Genomic DNA, 16,310 nt, shown 5'->3' on the forward strand with positions numbered 1-16,310 from the left:
AGTCTTGGATTATACATTTTAAAATTAAAGAAAAAACCCAACTTAAAGAAACTATTTCAGAATAAATTTAAAAAAAATAATACATGGAACAGGCGAGGCCGTTTAGCCCTATCCAACTTTTGGAGACTTACCAAAACAAATATAAATAAATCAGCTAACACCTTTTATAACAATAAACAAATAAAAAAATTAAAGCTTATATAGTTTATTTTATCTTTATTTGTAATTAATTTTTTCGTACAATGCGAAGACAAAGTAATAGAAACATTTTTATTATAGTGAGATTTGCGCAATACCGACCATCACATGCTCTCCAAAGTTTAATCATCCCACAAAATAGACTAACCGCCCGAACAGACTTCGTACATTAGTACCGTAGATGGGCTAAGGATGTTTTTGTTTTCATTTATTTTTTTACAACTCTGGCTTTACGGTAGAGGCAACTAATGCTATGAAGCCAGTGTATTATGTCTGTTAATTGCCTGCATTCTTTTGGCAGAATTAAAATCCCGTTTTATCGGGAAGAAAGACTTGGTCGCCTCCTTATCAGCCCAATCAACGAATACACGCAATTATTTAGCAGATATAACATATACAGTATCTTAGCCTTACTTGCTTCGTCTTCAGTTACAATCAAACACTTACTGCTTTTTGAAGATGTTTCTTATGCATAGATATACTTTAACGTATTACAACGTAATACGTTGGTAGTGTTATTTGAAGTGATTATGTTCTGACGTTACGTAAAATTGCTGTACGTAATTTATTTCTGCTCTTGCGCCATTGAGAAGGTGGTGTAAGGGCAGAAATATATGCACCACCAACCATGTGATGTATTTGCGTTTTTGTGTGTTATTTCTTCAATAAATGAAGAGATAAACAATAATATAAATATTCTTATAGATAGGATTTTTTTTATGTAACTCCATCCACGAAAGATTGTAAGCTTGTGGGTAGGCTAAGGATTTTTTCCCATTTTTATTACTATTTATAGAATTAATTTTAATATTTTTTATTCACTTTTACCTGGTTCGAAAACTCTACTATAATAGAGGTCACTCATGGAACTTTTTCAAGCCTCCAATAAGCAGGGGGGGGGGGGCCTCACACTAGGCAATGAAATTTATCTACTAGCATTCACATACACACATCTCAAGGTGGAATTCGAAGCCTGTCGGTTAGAGAGGGAATATGCTAACTACTCCGACAATCAGTCAATTGATGATGTCATAAATGTAACAATATATAATTACAAACAAATCACTACATACATGCAATATACAAGACATTCATGTCGATACATGCATCTTTTATGGGCATGGCAACTCTCTCGGTAAGGTGATCTTAAAGTTTGTCCTGATAATATAACGAATAATCGCGTATTTTACTTTGAAAAACTGGCGATGCAATTAAGCTTTACGGTCTGTGTATGTTTTGATTAATATTATCTTCATCCATGCACGGAACAATTTTCGGTTTGTTAGATAATTATAAGACGTCATTAGGTGGACATGAATTTCATTCCTCGACATGAAACTTACTGGAGGCATGAAAATGTTCTAAGTTTGGTCTCTAGAATGTGTGAATTTTTTGTGTGAATCCCACCCACGAAAGGTTGTAAACCTTCCGTGGGTGGGATTCACACAAAAATAAAAGATGCGATTATTACATGCAAGGTAATATTTACTACATACAATTATTACATGCGAGGGTGCGACTCTGACATACCTTGCCAGAGAGCACCCAACCTAGAATCGCCGAACTTTGATCTTCTTTGGTTGAAAATATCCCTTTCCCACTCAAATTCATTTGCTGCCTCTATCGCTCCCCTAATGCAACCAACCACTCTGAGTTCTTTAATTGCCTCTCCTTAAAAACTGATTCTCTCCAGTCCCACTTTCCCAACAGCGAAATCATCCTCCTAGGAGATTTTAATGTCCACAACAACAACTGACTTTCCTCCTCCAGTTGTACGGATCTTGCAGGCAGAGATGCTGAAACATTTGCCATCACTAACGACCTTACATAAATTGTTCACATGCCAAGCAGAATACCAAGTAACTTGAACCACTCCCCAAACACCCTAGATCTCTTCCTCAACAATGATCCTTCCAAATACACAGGGGATGTAGTGGTCCTTCCCCTAGGTAATTCCGACCAAAATCTGGTGCTCATCTCCTCTCCCATCAAGCGCAGTTTGGCATTATAACACTACCAAGTGGGACAGCCACCGTGACTTCTATGCCTCATTCCCAATTGCATCCGGCCTGCACCGAACGTACCACCAAAGTAATTATCACTGGCATGGAAACAAATTCCCCACACTACTCTGAACTACCGTCCCCTAACTAAACCCTGGTTCTCAAAAAGATGTGTAAAGGCTGTACAAATGAAAAACCAAGCATACCCAAACTAGCTCGCATCAAGAACTCCATCCTTATTTAGTGCTTATAATCAAACCCGAAATAGATGCAAGAGAAACCATCAATGCTTCAGAAACAGCTTGAACGAGCAAAAATCAGGAAACTTGCAGCCAAGCCTTTTGGTCTCTTGCCAAAGAGTCGTAATTTTTTCCTAATACTATTCCCACCCCTGTCACACCCAGATTGTTATATTACATCATCACCCACAGAAAAAGCTAGTCTCTTGGCTTTACACTTCACCTCCAATACAAGCATAACTGACAATGGTAAATGCCCCTCCCCAACCATTCCAGAGGCCTAACATACAATTCCTCTATACCCTTTTACCAGAAAGATCAGAAACATATATTATCCAAATTAGACACAAAAAGAGTCTCCCGTCCCTAAAGGAATTTTCCAATTGTCCTGAAGGTTTGTGCCCCAGAACTGACTCCTATCCTATGTCGCCTGTATATACTCTCTTACTCCACTGGTATCTATCGCACAGCCTGAAAATTGGCCTATATTCAATCCATTCCCAAGAAGGGCAATAAATCACGGCCGTCTAACTACCGCTCTATCTCACTCACTTCAGCCCTATTTAAAGTAATGGAGAAAACCATGAATTCCCAACTCCTACACTACCTCAAAGGCACTCAGCTAATAAACTACCCTAGTACGGATTCCATCGTTGCCGATCAACAGTGAATCTACTCACACATATCATCCATCTCTGGACAAATGCCATGGAGAAATTTGAATTTCAAGTGGTTGCACTTGAGATCTCCAAAGCTTTTGACCTAAGCAAACTCCCATCATTTGGACTGTCTCAGGATTTCTGCAGTTGGATTGCCAGCTTTCTGTCTGGACGCACACTATATGTGGTGGTGGATGGTTCCCTATCCTCTCGTCATTCAATTAATGCCAGGTTCCATAAGGTTCCGTTCTCATCTATCCTCTTCCTTCTATATAACAATGACCTACTTCAGTTGGCCTCCAACCCAATACACAGTTTTGCAGATGATAGCAAATTGCACTCTTCCCTTTCATTTGATAAACTTTACTCTACACAACTCAATTCGACCTGGAGAATATCAACCACCACTGCCCTCAATTTTGATCTCCAAGCCATCCTCCAATGGGGTTCAGATAACCTCGTCAATTTCAATGCCAGTAAAACCTGGTTCTGTCTTATTTCTCACAAAAAAGAACCATTTTCTCCAACATTATTTTTGACAACACTGAAATTTCCAGACAAGATGAGATTTCTCTTCTTGTAATTATTGACATCAAGCCTCTCCTGGCATAAACACATCATAACTACTGCATCCTCATCTAATAAAAAACTAGGATTTCTCTTTCTTGCAAGACGTTACTTCACCTCTGAAGTAACGTCTTGCAAGAAAGAGCTGTTAACCTTATACAAATCCTCCCAGCTATTGAATACTGCTCTCACATATGGGGTGGAGCCCCTAAAAGCTCTCTCAAAATACTTGACTCAGTACAGAGGAGAGCAATTAGATTGATAAATGACCCATCTCTTACCAACTCACCCCCCCCACACACTTTCACACAGAAGTTTGGTCTCTGCAACTTGTGTATTTTATAAATATTTCCATGCAAATCATCTTCTTCGACACTACAGCCCCATTTGGGGGCCTTGGCCTCCCATTTTTGGGTTTTATAACTCACTACGAGGTGGGGTCGTTATCCCCACGATCAAATCATGTGCAATTGTCTGTGAAGCGTTGTGTTATTAATACCGGTTTGCCTGCTTTGCGGGAGGAAAAAACCCAGATAAACTTGGGAGAAAAACCCCTGCAGTCCGCGCCCAAGATAGGCTAACTTGGCTATGTCTGAGAAAGATCCTTAGCTCCTCACGTCAGCGACGAGAATCGAACGCAGGACACTTCTTTCCCAGGCATATGGTTGCGGAGCGCGTGACCACTTGGATATTTCCATGGCAAATATTCATCTAAAATAGCATCAATAATTCCCCCACTTAGTACTAAACCCGTTTGAACACGTGCAGCTGCTGCTCAAAATCCCTTCACAGTACCTTGAAACCCACAGAACAAGTTTCTTTTCTTCCTTCATCCCTGCTACTGCTGTATTGTGGAACAGTTTTCCACTTCATGAGATTCCCAAGGAACGAAATATACAGGCTTTTAAATCAAATTTAATTCACAAGCCGCTACACATATACGGCAGTGATTTTCAACCTTTTTCATACCTAGACTAATTATTAAAATTCTGAAGCACACTTAAAAATATATTCTTTTAATTTTTTTGACGATCTGGCAAAAAATAGGCATAATGTTGATTGATTTACACAAACAAGATATTAATAATAGTAATTACTTATCCTGTTTGCTCCAAAAAAATGTAAAGTATTTTTGACATTTTGATTAAAAAAAAAACAATACTCAAAATTATTTTTAAAAATTTGTATTGATTTTTTCAAATCAATATTAAATGTATTAAATAATACACGTACTTGCAGTTAATTTGAATGAGATATCTGAGCTTGATGTTGTTTCAGAATATCTTTTGTGCGATGGCATACTCTTAAATCATTTTTCAAGGCTTCCAGTCGCGATCTATTTTTGTTCTTAATAATATTCATTGCGAAAAAGATTGATTCGCACAAATATGACGTGGAGAATGGAAGAAATATTTCTATTGCTTTTTTGGTAATATTTGGAAATTCACTTCTTAGAGATAACCAAAACGAAGTAGTATCTATTGTTGAATGTGTTAGTTTTAAACCTCTGTAATTTCTTATCTGTTAATTCGTTCTCTTCTGTAATCTTTAAATTTTCCAATTTACACGCGCTTAAGACAAACAGATCTCTTATCCAATCGAAGGATATGTCAAGTGAGGAAAACTATTTTTCAATATTTGTATTCAGTAATCTTAAGGTTTGTAAAATTGGATCTATTAGATTTTCATTCAGTTTGCACTTTTTCGTTAGTTCAAACATATTTACTGCATTTTCTTTTCTGATTCTTTCTTCCCAAAGCATTAGATTTTCCTTGAATGCATTATTTTTTTCAGTGGAAGTAAGATTGTTTTCAGTCTCCCTGCATACTTTTATTAAGTGTATTTAAAGATTGAAATAAATCAGCAAGAAATGCAACCTTACTGCACTAAAGCTCGTCGCTAAGAAAATCTGATAACTCGGACTGTTGAGCTGTGAAAAATATTAGAATTGCTTCTTTTAGTTCATAAAATCTTGATAAAACTCGTCCACGCGATAATCATCTCACTTTTGTATGTATTAACAACTGCGTGTAAGAAGCTTCCATTGAGGATCAGAGTGCTGCAAACAATCTCGATTGTTTGTACTTCTCTGTGGAGAGAACAATGTGTAAAAATAATTATAGGATTCTTATTTTGAGCCAGTGTAACAACCCTTTTACATTTCCTGACATCTAGTAAGCACCATCCGTGCAAATACTGATGCAAGAATTCCAAGACAAGTTATGGCAATTAAAGTAATTATCAACAACATCAAAAATATCTTGGCCCTTCGTTGTTTCCGGGAGTGGTTGACGAAATAAAAACTGTTCTATAATATCTTCATTATAAATAAATCTACTGAAGGCTAGTTGAGCTTTACCAGTTACATCAGTTGATTCGTCCAATCGAATAGCAAACATATCTGCTTCTTTAATGTAAGATAGTACTTGCAACTCAATATCTTTGGCCAAATCCTGAATACGTCGAAAAATGGCGTTATCTGACATAGGAAGTTTTAAAATCTCCTTTTCATATTCCTCGCCAAACATGATATTAACAATTTTACAGCATGCTGGCAGAATTAGCGATTCTGCAATTGTGTGAGATTTCATTTTTTAGGAACAATTTCAGCGATTGCGTAACTGGCGTCTTGCGTTTTTTTGGACGCACTTACAAACTTAGTCCATCTTTTTGCTTGAATAGTTTTATCCGGTACAAGTCTTTTAAAATATTCAGCTGGATTTTCGCTCTGGTGAGAATGTTTAGATTGTAAATAAATGTCTTTTTAATTTACTTGGAACCATAGCGTTGTTTGCTAATTTTTCGCCACAAACTACGCATGTAGGAAGTGGCGGATCTTCTTGACTGGAAATAAAGCTAAATGACAAATAATTTTCGTCGTAATGGCGAACATTAGTTTTTAATTTAGTTTTAGAAGAACCAGTACTAGATATGGTATGATCAGTTGATGTGCTGAGCAAAACTAGTGTCACTTTCTTCACTGTCTTCAAATTTTCGTTTTTTTTATTACAAATTTATCCATATTAAAAGAATACTATTGAATAAAATTAACTGAATTAAAACAAAAAACAATAAAAGAACTCTTACCAGTTACTTTAAAAATAAGAGAATTTAATTAAGTTATTTTTGAAACGCGCTTATCAAAAGATTGAAGCTAATTAACACACTTTTAAACCGATTCACCAACTGTATGTTTCGTTAAACATAAATAAGGGAGCTTCACGTGCGGATGGAACACCAGACACTAATAAATAAATTCGCAAATTACGGCATTATTTCTTTCAATTAATTTGTTTTCACAAATCTCGCGGCACACCGGTTGAAAATCGCTGATATACTATAGGTTGATCAACCAACCTCTCGTGTATGGGCTCAACATAAAAATAAAAAAAAAAAAAACCCATAAAAATCGCCACGAAACAAACGCGTTTGTTTTCACTTTTAACTGTGTTAATTAAGCCATGAGTTCTTTTTTGTCTTTGGAGGAAAAAGCATAAGTAAATAAAATGGATGATTCTCTGATATCAAGTGAGTGAGCATCTGTGAGAAATATTAACAGAAGTTCATCTCTTTCAAGCTGTAGACTTTCCACTCAACATCGTCATAGGTTAGCGGACAAGCTTTCCTTTTACTGCGATTATACATATATTTTGGGGGGGGGGGGGAAATCCCTTCATGGATGGGATTTCCGAAAGACATTCAAGCATCCACGCCCGGGGTGGGATTCGAATTCTTTGAGCGGGTACGTTAACCACTCGGCAAATAGGTTGGCAGTGGTATAAAAGGAACAATGTAATCTAAAGTAAGCTGTTTTTGCTTTCATTTGAAAGCATTCACTTTTTTCTATTTCGTAATCCGAAAACACATTTCGGACTTTCTCAGAGTACACGAATATTCAAGATAAACGTCGAATATTTTATCAACATTTTAAATTATCAACAGTACTAAAGGTAATATAAAGGAAAATCTGCAGCAGGTTTTCTTTCTCATCATGTTATCTGGAATGTCACAACTTATCAAAAATTAACGCTTTTAATGCTAGGATATAAAACATCCTTCGATCACTTAAGCCATCATTATCACAAAGGTGGTGGCCCACTTAATGAGCTATTTAGTTAAATTTCTTATTACAAATTTATCCAATCTCACGCTTTCATTTTGCTGGTGTTAAATTGCTTAAAATACCTAACATTTGTATGGATATAGAAGTAGCAACGATTCTGTGTTGTCTGTTTTACAAGACAGATTACTTTAGCTTAAGTACTTTTACGTTTTTTGTCTTTAAAATTAAAGGAATTAGTCTCCTTTTAATGCATTGATGGTAATTATTAATGTTTGTATTATCATGCACGAAGAAACGCCTCTTAGTTTTAAATTTCAGTCAGAGATATTCCTATCGCCTTCATTTTTTTCTTTTATCCTCATTTGCATTCCCCAACAACCTCTTCTGCTCTACTTTTTTTTTCCATACTTCTTTGTGTCTGCTTTCCCCTCATTCTTCCCTGCCTTCGTTTTTTCTGTGAAAATTTCGTTTTTATTTTTTATAAAAATAGTGAGAACGGCGATTCGCGTTGTGATAAGCGAAAAGTGTTCGTTCCCACTCGATGTCAGTACAGTAGCGAAATTACATCAAAAAGCTAATGCTAGCTAATATGTGTGCTGCAAAAACGTTAATTGTTCTACTTGCTCTTTAACAAACGGCAAGAAGTATATTGATAAAAACGTGTTCATACACAACAGAGTGCAGTATATAAGGAATGCATGCTCTAAACGTTCAAACCATTAAAGTTCTTGTACAAAAATGTGCAATACATTCTATTCACTTGGTGGTCAATAGAACGATATGTGAAGGGTAAACTGCCGGAACTGCTACATACAGTTTCAGAACTTTAATTTCTTTTGACTACATAATCTATGGCGTACAGTAAGTTTCTTAGGTTCAGATAGTGAAATTATACTGTTAGCATCGAACTGGATATACAATTCGGTACAAACTATTAAGATGGGGGAGTAGTTTGTTCTCCCCTCCCTCTCTAGATGGCATATATTGCATTATTAGGGAAATGGGCTCTATCTACTGGTAAAAAAAGTGTCTGAAACAAAGCATGGGCACCGGCTAATTACATATGCCTAAAATTGAAAACCAGACGGAACTATAATTTGTTTTTTAATACTACATCTACAATAAGACTGGTAAATTTTATTCTGCAGTCCTCTTCTTATTACATCTGTTAAAATGTAAAAAATCTGTATTTTACACAAGGAAGCCTCTGCGAATTGTTGTATTTGTAGCTTAAAGTTTGGTGAAACTGTATGAAATATTAATGCCAATCATAATTTATAATACAGGTAATAACAAAAACAAGGTTTTTTAAGGTTAGAAAGCATCTCCGCTTTCTAACCTTATTATAGGCGTGCGAGTTCACATTCCAATGAAATATGGACGTTTGAAAATGTCCTTTAGATGGTAGATTTTCACTTCCCGGTGTGAGATGACTGCATTTTGCTTATTGGAGGTCTGAAGTGGCTTCCTGAAAGATTCAATGGACAAGATTTATTTAAAAATTTGATTGTTAGTGTAAAGTCGAGAATGAGTAGTGTGGGGTTGCTGCTCATTTTTGGCCTGCTCCAAATACCACAATATAATGCGGTCCGTGTATGCGTGTTTCGCAAATAATTTACTCTCTTATATACATTTTCTTATTCTACTGCACAAGATACCATAGTTAACTCGTCCAAATTCCAGCTCCCTGTGATTCTGATTGAAACCGACTAGGACAGATTTCAGAATGTATTCTCATCCCGTAGAGAGAGGAACCGCAAGACTGATGATGAATGAACTTATTTGTCTTTATAAAGCTGCAATCGGAATGAACAGAAATACTTCTCCATGAAAATAATGCATGTGGCTCGCCGACTGAGTTTAATATTCTTTGTAATTCGCGTAGACTCAATTAAACAGCAAAGAATGAAGAGCAACCTACAGTATTTCTCAGCAGTTCGGTCTCATAAAAAGAGTATGGGTTTCAGTCATGCATCTGATATGAGCATTAGAACTAGTGCACGCCTGCTACATGCATCTACCGTGTCCTAATTACGAAGATATTCTTAAAAGAAATCACGTTCTTAGGTTCATGAAAATGTGACATTCTGGTGGAGAGGATGACAATATCTAGCAGATGTCACATCTTACACAAATTTGTATAATTTTCTTTGAAATTTTTAAATCTTTTGGGTTAGGAGACCAGCAGCTTGCCATTTTAATTTTTTTTAAAATACAAATAGAACCTAGTTAATGATATCATGTGATTTCAAAATATTGTCTACGATTAAACTATGTTACAAAAATAAAATTGACGAAATTTAAGAACAAAGACTTAATTTCTCTTTTTAATTTATAACGTGAAAAGAAAAATAATTTGGGAACCTGAAACTCTGTCGCACTTTGTGACAGAAACATCTCCTACTGCTTCGAAAAATATATGTGCATCGTTTACGGATGACCATTAATCCCTGAGATTTACACACATTGTTTACGCTAACCAACAAAGGGAAGGGGGACTGCCGCCCAAATGCATCCAAAATGAGATTTAAAAAAAAATGCTTAGTTCGGATTGTTTTGGAACACACCGGGAGTTCTGATTCGTTTTGAAACAGTTGTAATATTTTTGGAAAGCATAGGAATGAACGTAATAAAGAAGTAAACGTAATTAAAACTACACAAATGGTGGTCACAATTTTGCGCTTTTCTTTTCGTATTCACTTCATATGCGGTCCACTTTTTTATATCAAAAATAATACAGTAAGATATATGGGGAAGAGTTCGATTTCATTATCGTTGCGAGACCCTCACTTTGGTTAATGGAGATGGATTGGGAAAAAGAAGCTCCATCTCACAAAGCAAAAAATGTACATATATTTGTTATCTAATCCTTAAAAATATCGCTACTCCCTGTCAAACATTCGTGGGTGAGCTGCACATAAAAATAATGGATGGTAGCAGAGAGAAAGTTTCATTCATTGGTACCGTATACAACAGAAGCAATAGTGAGCTTTGCTTAACAAGACTGCGAATTCGAACTTGACCTAGAAAACTTTGCTTGTAGTTCTGTTAACTTTCAACACCTTTATATAAATATTACGCTTTAAAATGTTTTATGGCATATACAACTAAAATATTAGGCTAGCGCATCATATATGTAGTCTGCTTATGTTGTGGAATGAAAAAAAAAAAAAAAAAAAAAACATTGCCATTTCTGTATAAAAAAATAGAAATTTCAAATAATGGCGTGGCTGGTTTATTTTTATTTTATTTTTTGACTGGATCACTCAATTGATTCCGTGATTACTGATGAAACTGCGCTTTCACCTCTATCCAGTTGTCAATATCTTCCAAGGTAAAGAAATGGAAAAGCTGCCAGTGGGGTTACCATATGTAGACTTAAAGTATTTAGGAATATTTATCTGTTGTATCCGGGAATGAACTTCGAAATATGCAGATGAAAAATGAGTCTGGACAGCACCAGCTTCCTTTACTGTTGCGCATGAGACCACACAGCATATACTATTTTATATGTTGTTCAACTTATCCAATGAATCAACTCTAAAGAAAATCTTCGACGGCAGATTATTTTTTTTTTCATCATTGGTGTGATACCACCGCTAACTTCTTGGCTGGAGGCCTGAGATATCACAAAAACTGTTTGGTCTTCAAAATAATCAGTTTAGCGAGTCCTTGGCCATGCAAGAAGGGTTAAAAATCTGTAATATTAGTTTATTATAAGTTCCCGAACATTTTCTGGTGCGAATGCTACCAGAAAAAAAAAAAAAAAACATCCGTTTATTTATGCATATATTTCTTTCAGTATTTTTATAGTTCTCAGCTGAGGAATGGCAAAATATTTTCACAGCATTTTCTAGCTATAGTTTAATAAAAAAAAATATTCACGATTCCATAAATAATAACATAATGAAATTCAATATACATATTAAATATTTAGCGAAGAAGAAACAAATCAGAATTTTCGCAAATGTTGCACCGATTACATGACAAACACACGTTAACCTACGATGCATGCTTTACCAATCATACGATGCATGATTCCGCAAAGAACAAACATATTTAAAGCAGAAATGGCCTGCAGACAATAAATGCATTTCGCTCCCTCCTTCACGATATTTTGGTCAGTGTAAAGTTATTTTTTCTTTATAATTCTCCACTGGCGCTTAACAGCACATTCCTTCTACTTGTATAATTAAAAATTTTCCCTTACTGAAAATAAATCATATCGGAGAATCAAAATTGCGAGTAGCAGATTATAACTGGACTGGTAAAGTTGAATGCAACTCTGATACAAGGAATCGCCAAATTAATTTTCTCCTGGGTGAGCTGGAAGACGTTTCACGCCGTGCGAGTTCTTTTACCCACAATGAAATCGAAAACATTTTTTTATTTTTATTTTGCTTTACTTCTTAGGAAAATCTAACTTTAATTAAAATTTTTGCTAATCGCCAAACTCGGCACAAACTTTAAAGAAAAATATAAATTTCAATATTGCTTTAAAGTAAGGGTTTTAGACAGTGTGAATACGACCATTATGCATGTTCACAGACACAAAGAAATTGAAGAAAAAAAGGAAGGAGGACACTAAGAAAATAATGATATACTTGTCTGTTCTTTCTTTTCTATTGCTTGCAAGTTAGGAGATCACAGCAGTTTAGAAACACGTGCGCTGAAATGAATGAGCACAAAGCTACATTTGCATACCAGCAGCAGGGGAAAGTGATATGTTCTTCCATCGATCTTTTCAATCTTTTGTTACACATTATCTGTGCATCACTAACGTTGTTTGTCTACCCATGTTAAAAGTCCAAAAAATTATGTTACGGACAGGCGCAGCTGCTGTAAAAGCACTGTTCTCGAGCCTCTTGACCACTAGCAAATAACTGCGTTTGTTTCTGGTCACACAACACGGTTTTCGATATGATTTTAAGTGAATATTGTTTATAACCCTTTCACTAATTATTTAGCCTAAGAAAGAAATTTTCTGAAAGACGTCATACGAATGTAGGGGAATGAAAACTTACTTCAATACTAAGAGAAACCTTATTGATTTTCTTGTGATAACAAGAAAATTAGCTAATCAGTCTATAGAAGTGCAGTTACCATCGAATAGTATTTAAGGTGATTGAGTTTTAATAACTATTAGAAGTGTAATGTGAGATATTTTGATTCTGCGTTGCAATGCGAAACTATGTAATCAACGAGTGACTAGTACAGGAAAAGATGAAAATAAGCGAGCATTTAAAAGAAAAATAAAAGCAGAGTGAAAGTGAAGACAGCACCGATAGAAAGGAGAGGATGAAGTAGAATCCCTTAAGTTCTGAGAAAGAAAGAAGCTTAGAGATAAGGCAGGGAAAAAGAAAAAAGGCATAGGAGGGTGTGAATATCTTGCACTGCATACTAAAACGCTTTCTGTTTTTCGAGCTTCCACCACCAGTTTTTGATATTATGCTGCATGTATAAAAGCAATTTAATTGGATCGAAGTTTGCTGTGAAATCATGCAATATTTATATAAACCACTCCCTACTTCAAGTCGAAGAGTTTTCTATCATTCGCAATTACTACGAATATGCCTGCTTATTTCCAAGGCAGCAGAAATGCCAATTTAAAATCTCGCATTTTAGTCTTGAAGGGTGAATTTTCTACACATTTATTTATTATATCATATATTTAATACAGTATCATTAGGAAAAGACTGCTAGTTTCTTTAATGTAGTGGATGAAACTGCCTTATTATTCATGTTTTACGCACTATGAAACGGAGTGTAACTTTTTCATAAAAAAAGTATTTTAATGTAGTGACAGATGAACCTAGACATGAACCCAACTGGATACTTTCTACAAGAAAGAAAGGATGCCGACTTCTGTTAGACCAGTGTTGGCGAGAATCACTTGACCCTATCTTAGGGTCAAAAGAATCCTGAAGAAACCATCCAGATAGTGAAAGCCTCGAAATATATGATAGTAAAAGATTGTGGATCATACACAATCTTTTACTAAGTCGCCACAAACGCAACTCTTGTGTGGAAAGTTGGACACTGCTTTTAACCCACGCAACTTAACCATTTACTCGAGACGTTCGCTTCGATTACTTTAGCTTGACAGAAAAAAAGAAAACTTCTCGTGATGGATTAATTTCCACTAATAATTAAGTACCTATTAATAAAATGGCAGAAAGAACAGCACTCCTAAGCTTAGTTTCTAAGTTTTATTCTTTTCATTTGCTGCTGACTGCAAATAAGCATTTAAAAAAATGCATTTGGCAGTAGCGTTCTTACATTGTGATCCCATTCATTTATCACAAGAACTGTTTTTAGTATGTTGCCCAAAATGCATAAGCACATACAAGACTGATTTTTCCATTCGTAGGCAAGTCATTCCAGGACGGGCTGGATGTATTTTATTGAAATTTGGTATCCTTAACAAAATGTGTTTCCGTTCCAATTCTGGCCATTTGGAGAGACGAAATAGTGTACAGATTATGATATCCATCGCAATAACAAGCTTTCAGTTTAATAAAATTCGGAGCATTTTTATTGATAAAACAATGGTTTTTCTTTATGGATGAAATTTAACGGAATTTGGTAATTAGGATCTATATTGAAATTTGAATAATTTCGGTTTCAATCGGGCTATTTGTAAGAGGAAATTAAGCATTACCTTATGTATGGTGTACGTAAAGCAACATAGGGTCGGTATTTAAGGTAACACGTTATAACTTTTGTGCACTGTGAATACGCGAATTCAGTGGTGTAGCTACAGCTCTTGCCGCCCCTCTCAATACACACCAAAAATACTTCAAAACGTCAAACCACGTATAGGGAAATAAATTAAAGCACTTTATTTTTGAAGTAAAACTTTAATTTCAACATTCTAAAATGTTATTTTTTTTGCTTTTCTGTTAGCGAAATCGTCGGTGACAATGGCGAAGTCTATTTCATAGTAATGTAGGTAATTCTTAATCAATTTTATTTAGAAAAACTCCTCTCACAACTAGCGACACTTAAAGCAATTGTGAGGAAAATTCGCAGTAGTATTACAATATTTGGAACTGTGTTCTCGAGACTGTATTTTAGAATTAACTGCAAAAGTTCAAAAAGGTTCAAAGTGCCGCCCCTCCCTAGCTACGCCTCTGCGTGAATTTGTCGCAGACATGTCTTGCAAAAACAATGCAAATATTGATATTTCAGAAAAATTCAGCTTGATCTTATAATTGAATTAATGTAAATAATTAAACGATCTTACCATTACAATATGCAATTTAGTCATGTATAGATTGTAAAGTCCGAGGTTCAAAACTAGAGAGAGTTTTTCCGTTATAATTCGTTTTTGTTAGGGAAAAAAGTTAAAATGATAATTCTTCCCTGGCCAAAATATATTGAAATGACAACTTCTAACAAAGCTGAGTCATTTCAAATGATATATTTTAATGGCGAAATATCCACCTACAAATTTTACCATTAGGTTCAACTATTGTTGTTGTGACTATGAATGAACTATACAAGAATGCGAATTTTTATAATACCAACGATCATTTCGTTATTTGTTTATTTATTTTATCATAGACATAATTTTATTTGAAACTAAAACAGTTCAAGATCATGTACATCTTAAATCCCAATTTAAAGCAATTCGTTCAGTCAGAGCAGAATTGCAATATAATTTAAACATGTTTTCCTTTTTATTCTCCTACAAATGTCCCACTGAAACGTGGGAATATATAGAATACAGAAATTCCAAATTTCGATAAATTACATTCAGTCGGAATTCCGAAATAACTCTTACGTATGCATGGACTTAGAAAGCAATTTTAACGTAAGTTTACTAGCATCGTATTTGAATTGAGTATCATGTGCAATACGCAGGGCGATGCTGCAGTTTCTACTAGTGTGCATTGCACAAAGACACAGTTTAACAAAAAATCATGAGGCATACCTAGTAATGAACACCTTCAAAATGTTCATCAGTCAAATTCATGCTTTTGACGTCAGACATGTACGATGTTATTAGCATCGTACTTATTAATGAGACATTAATATCTGTTATAGGGCATATTCAACAATATATTTACAAGAAAAGGCTGATACTGGATCTTTAGAGAAAGTCTTATTTTAGCTCAAATAGGACTTTCCAGATAACAGGGTGGGGCTCATGTAATATCACATCTGCTGTATGAATGACTTCGTTCTATAGACTGTTCATCACGGATATAGTTTGTCCTTTTGTCCGGTTTAGCTGGGAAACTACACTAGAGAACCTATTATAAGCATAGAATAGAAATACCTAATTATTGTCATTTGTACCAGCAAATTTTGTGAATACTGTAGCGACGCTATGTACACAATAGGATATTATGCTGCCTTTATAATGGCAAAAAAATCGTTTAAAATGAAAATAATAAATAAATCAGAGTATATGAAACCTTACGTGTCTTTCTCTTCATGGTTAGCGTTGTTTCAACATGAAAAAACACTTTAGCGAAGGGTCTCCATCTTGTTTTTTTTGTTTAAATGGGTATCGTAAGACTATCAAGAGGGGAGGAATGAACGAATATCATTCCATGCTACAAAAAGAAGGCTG

General features: G+C 35.2%; 2 protein-coding genes across 3 annotated transcripts in view; one reads left to right on the top strand and one right to left on the bottom strand.

Annotated features, from left to right (window-relative positions):
• Positions 1–16,310, top strand: part of LOC150104667 (toll-like receptor 6) — a 274,762-nt gene that overhangs the window by 251,370 nt on the left and 7,082 nt on the right. The gene's annotated exons all lie outside the window — the stretch shown is intronic.
• The window catches only part of LOC150104668 (kelch-like protein 10), a 167,025-nt gene that overhangs the window by 69,412 nt on the left and 81,303 nt on the right, over positions 1–16,310 (bottom strand). Inside the window, exon 8 of one of the 2 annotated variants that reach the window (XM_090395256.1) lies at positions 15,357–15,987. The exons of the other annotated variant lie outside the window; for it this stretch is intronic. Coding sequence (XP_090251382.1) covers positions 15,974–15,987 — 14 coding nt within the window. The 3' untranslated portion in view covers positions 15,357–15,973. Of the gene's footprint in view, positions 1–15,356; positions 15,988–16,310 lie in introns of those variants that run through there. 2 annotated transcript variants of the gene reach the window in all.

This window comes from Typopeltis vanoorti, chromosome 7 (genome assembly GCF_054136105.1).
Source record: "Typopeltis vanoorti isolate ZY-2024b chromosome 7, IOZ_Tvanoo_1.0, whole genome shotgun sequence".
Lineage (NCBI taxonomy): Eukaryota > Metazoa > Arthropoda > Arachnida > Uropygi > Thelyphonidae > Typopeltis > Typopeltis vanoorti.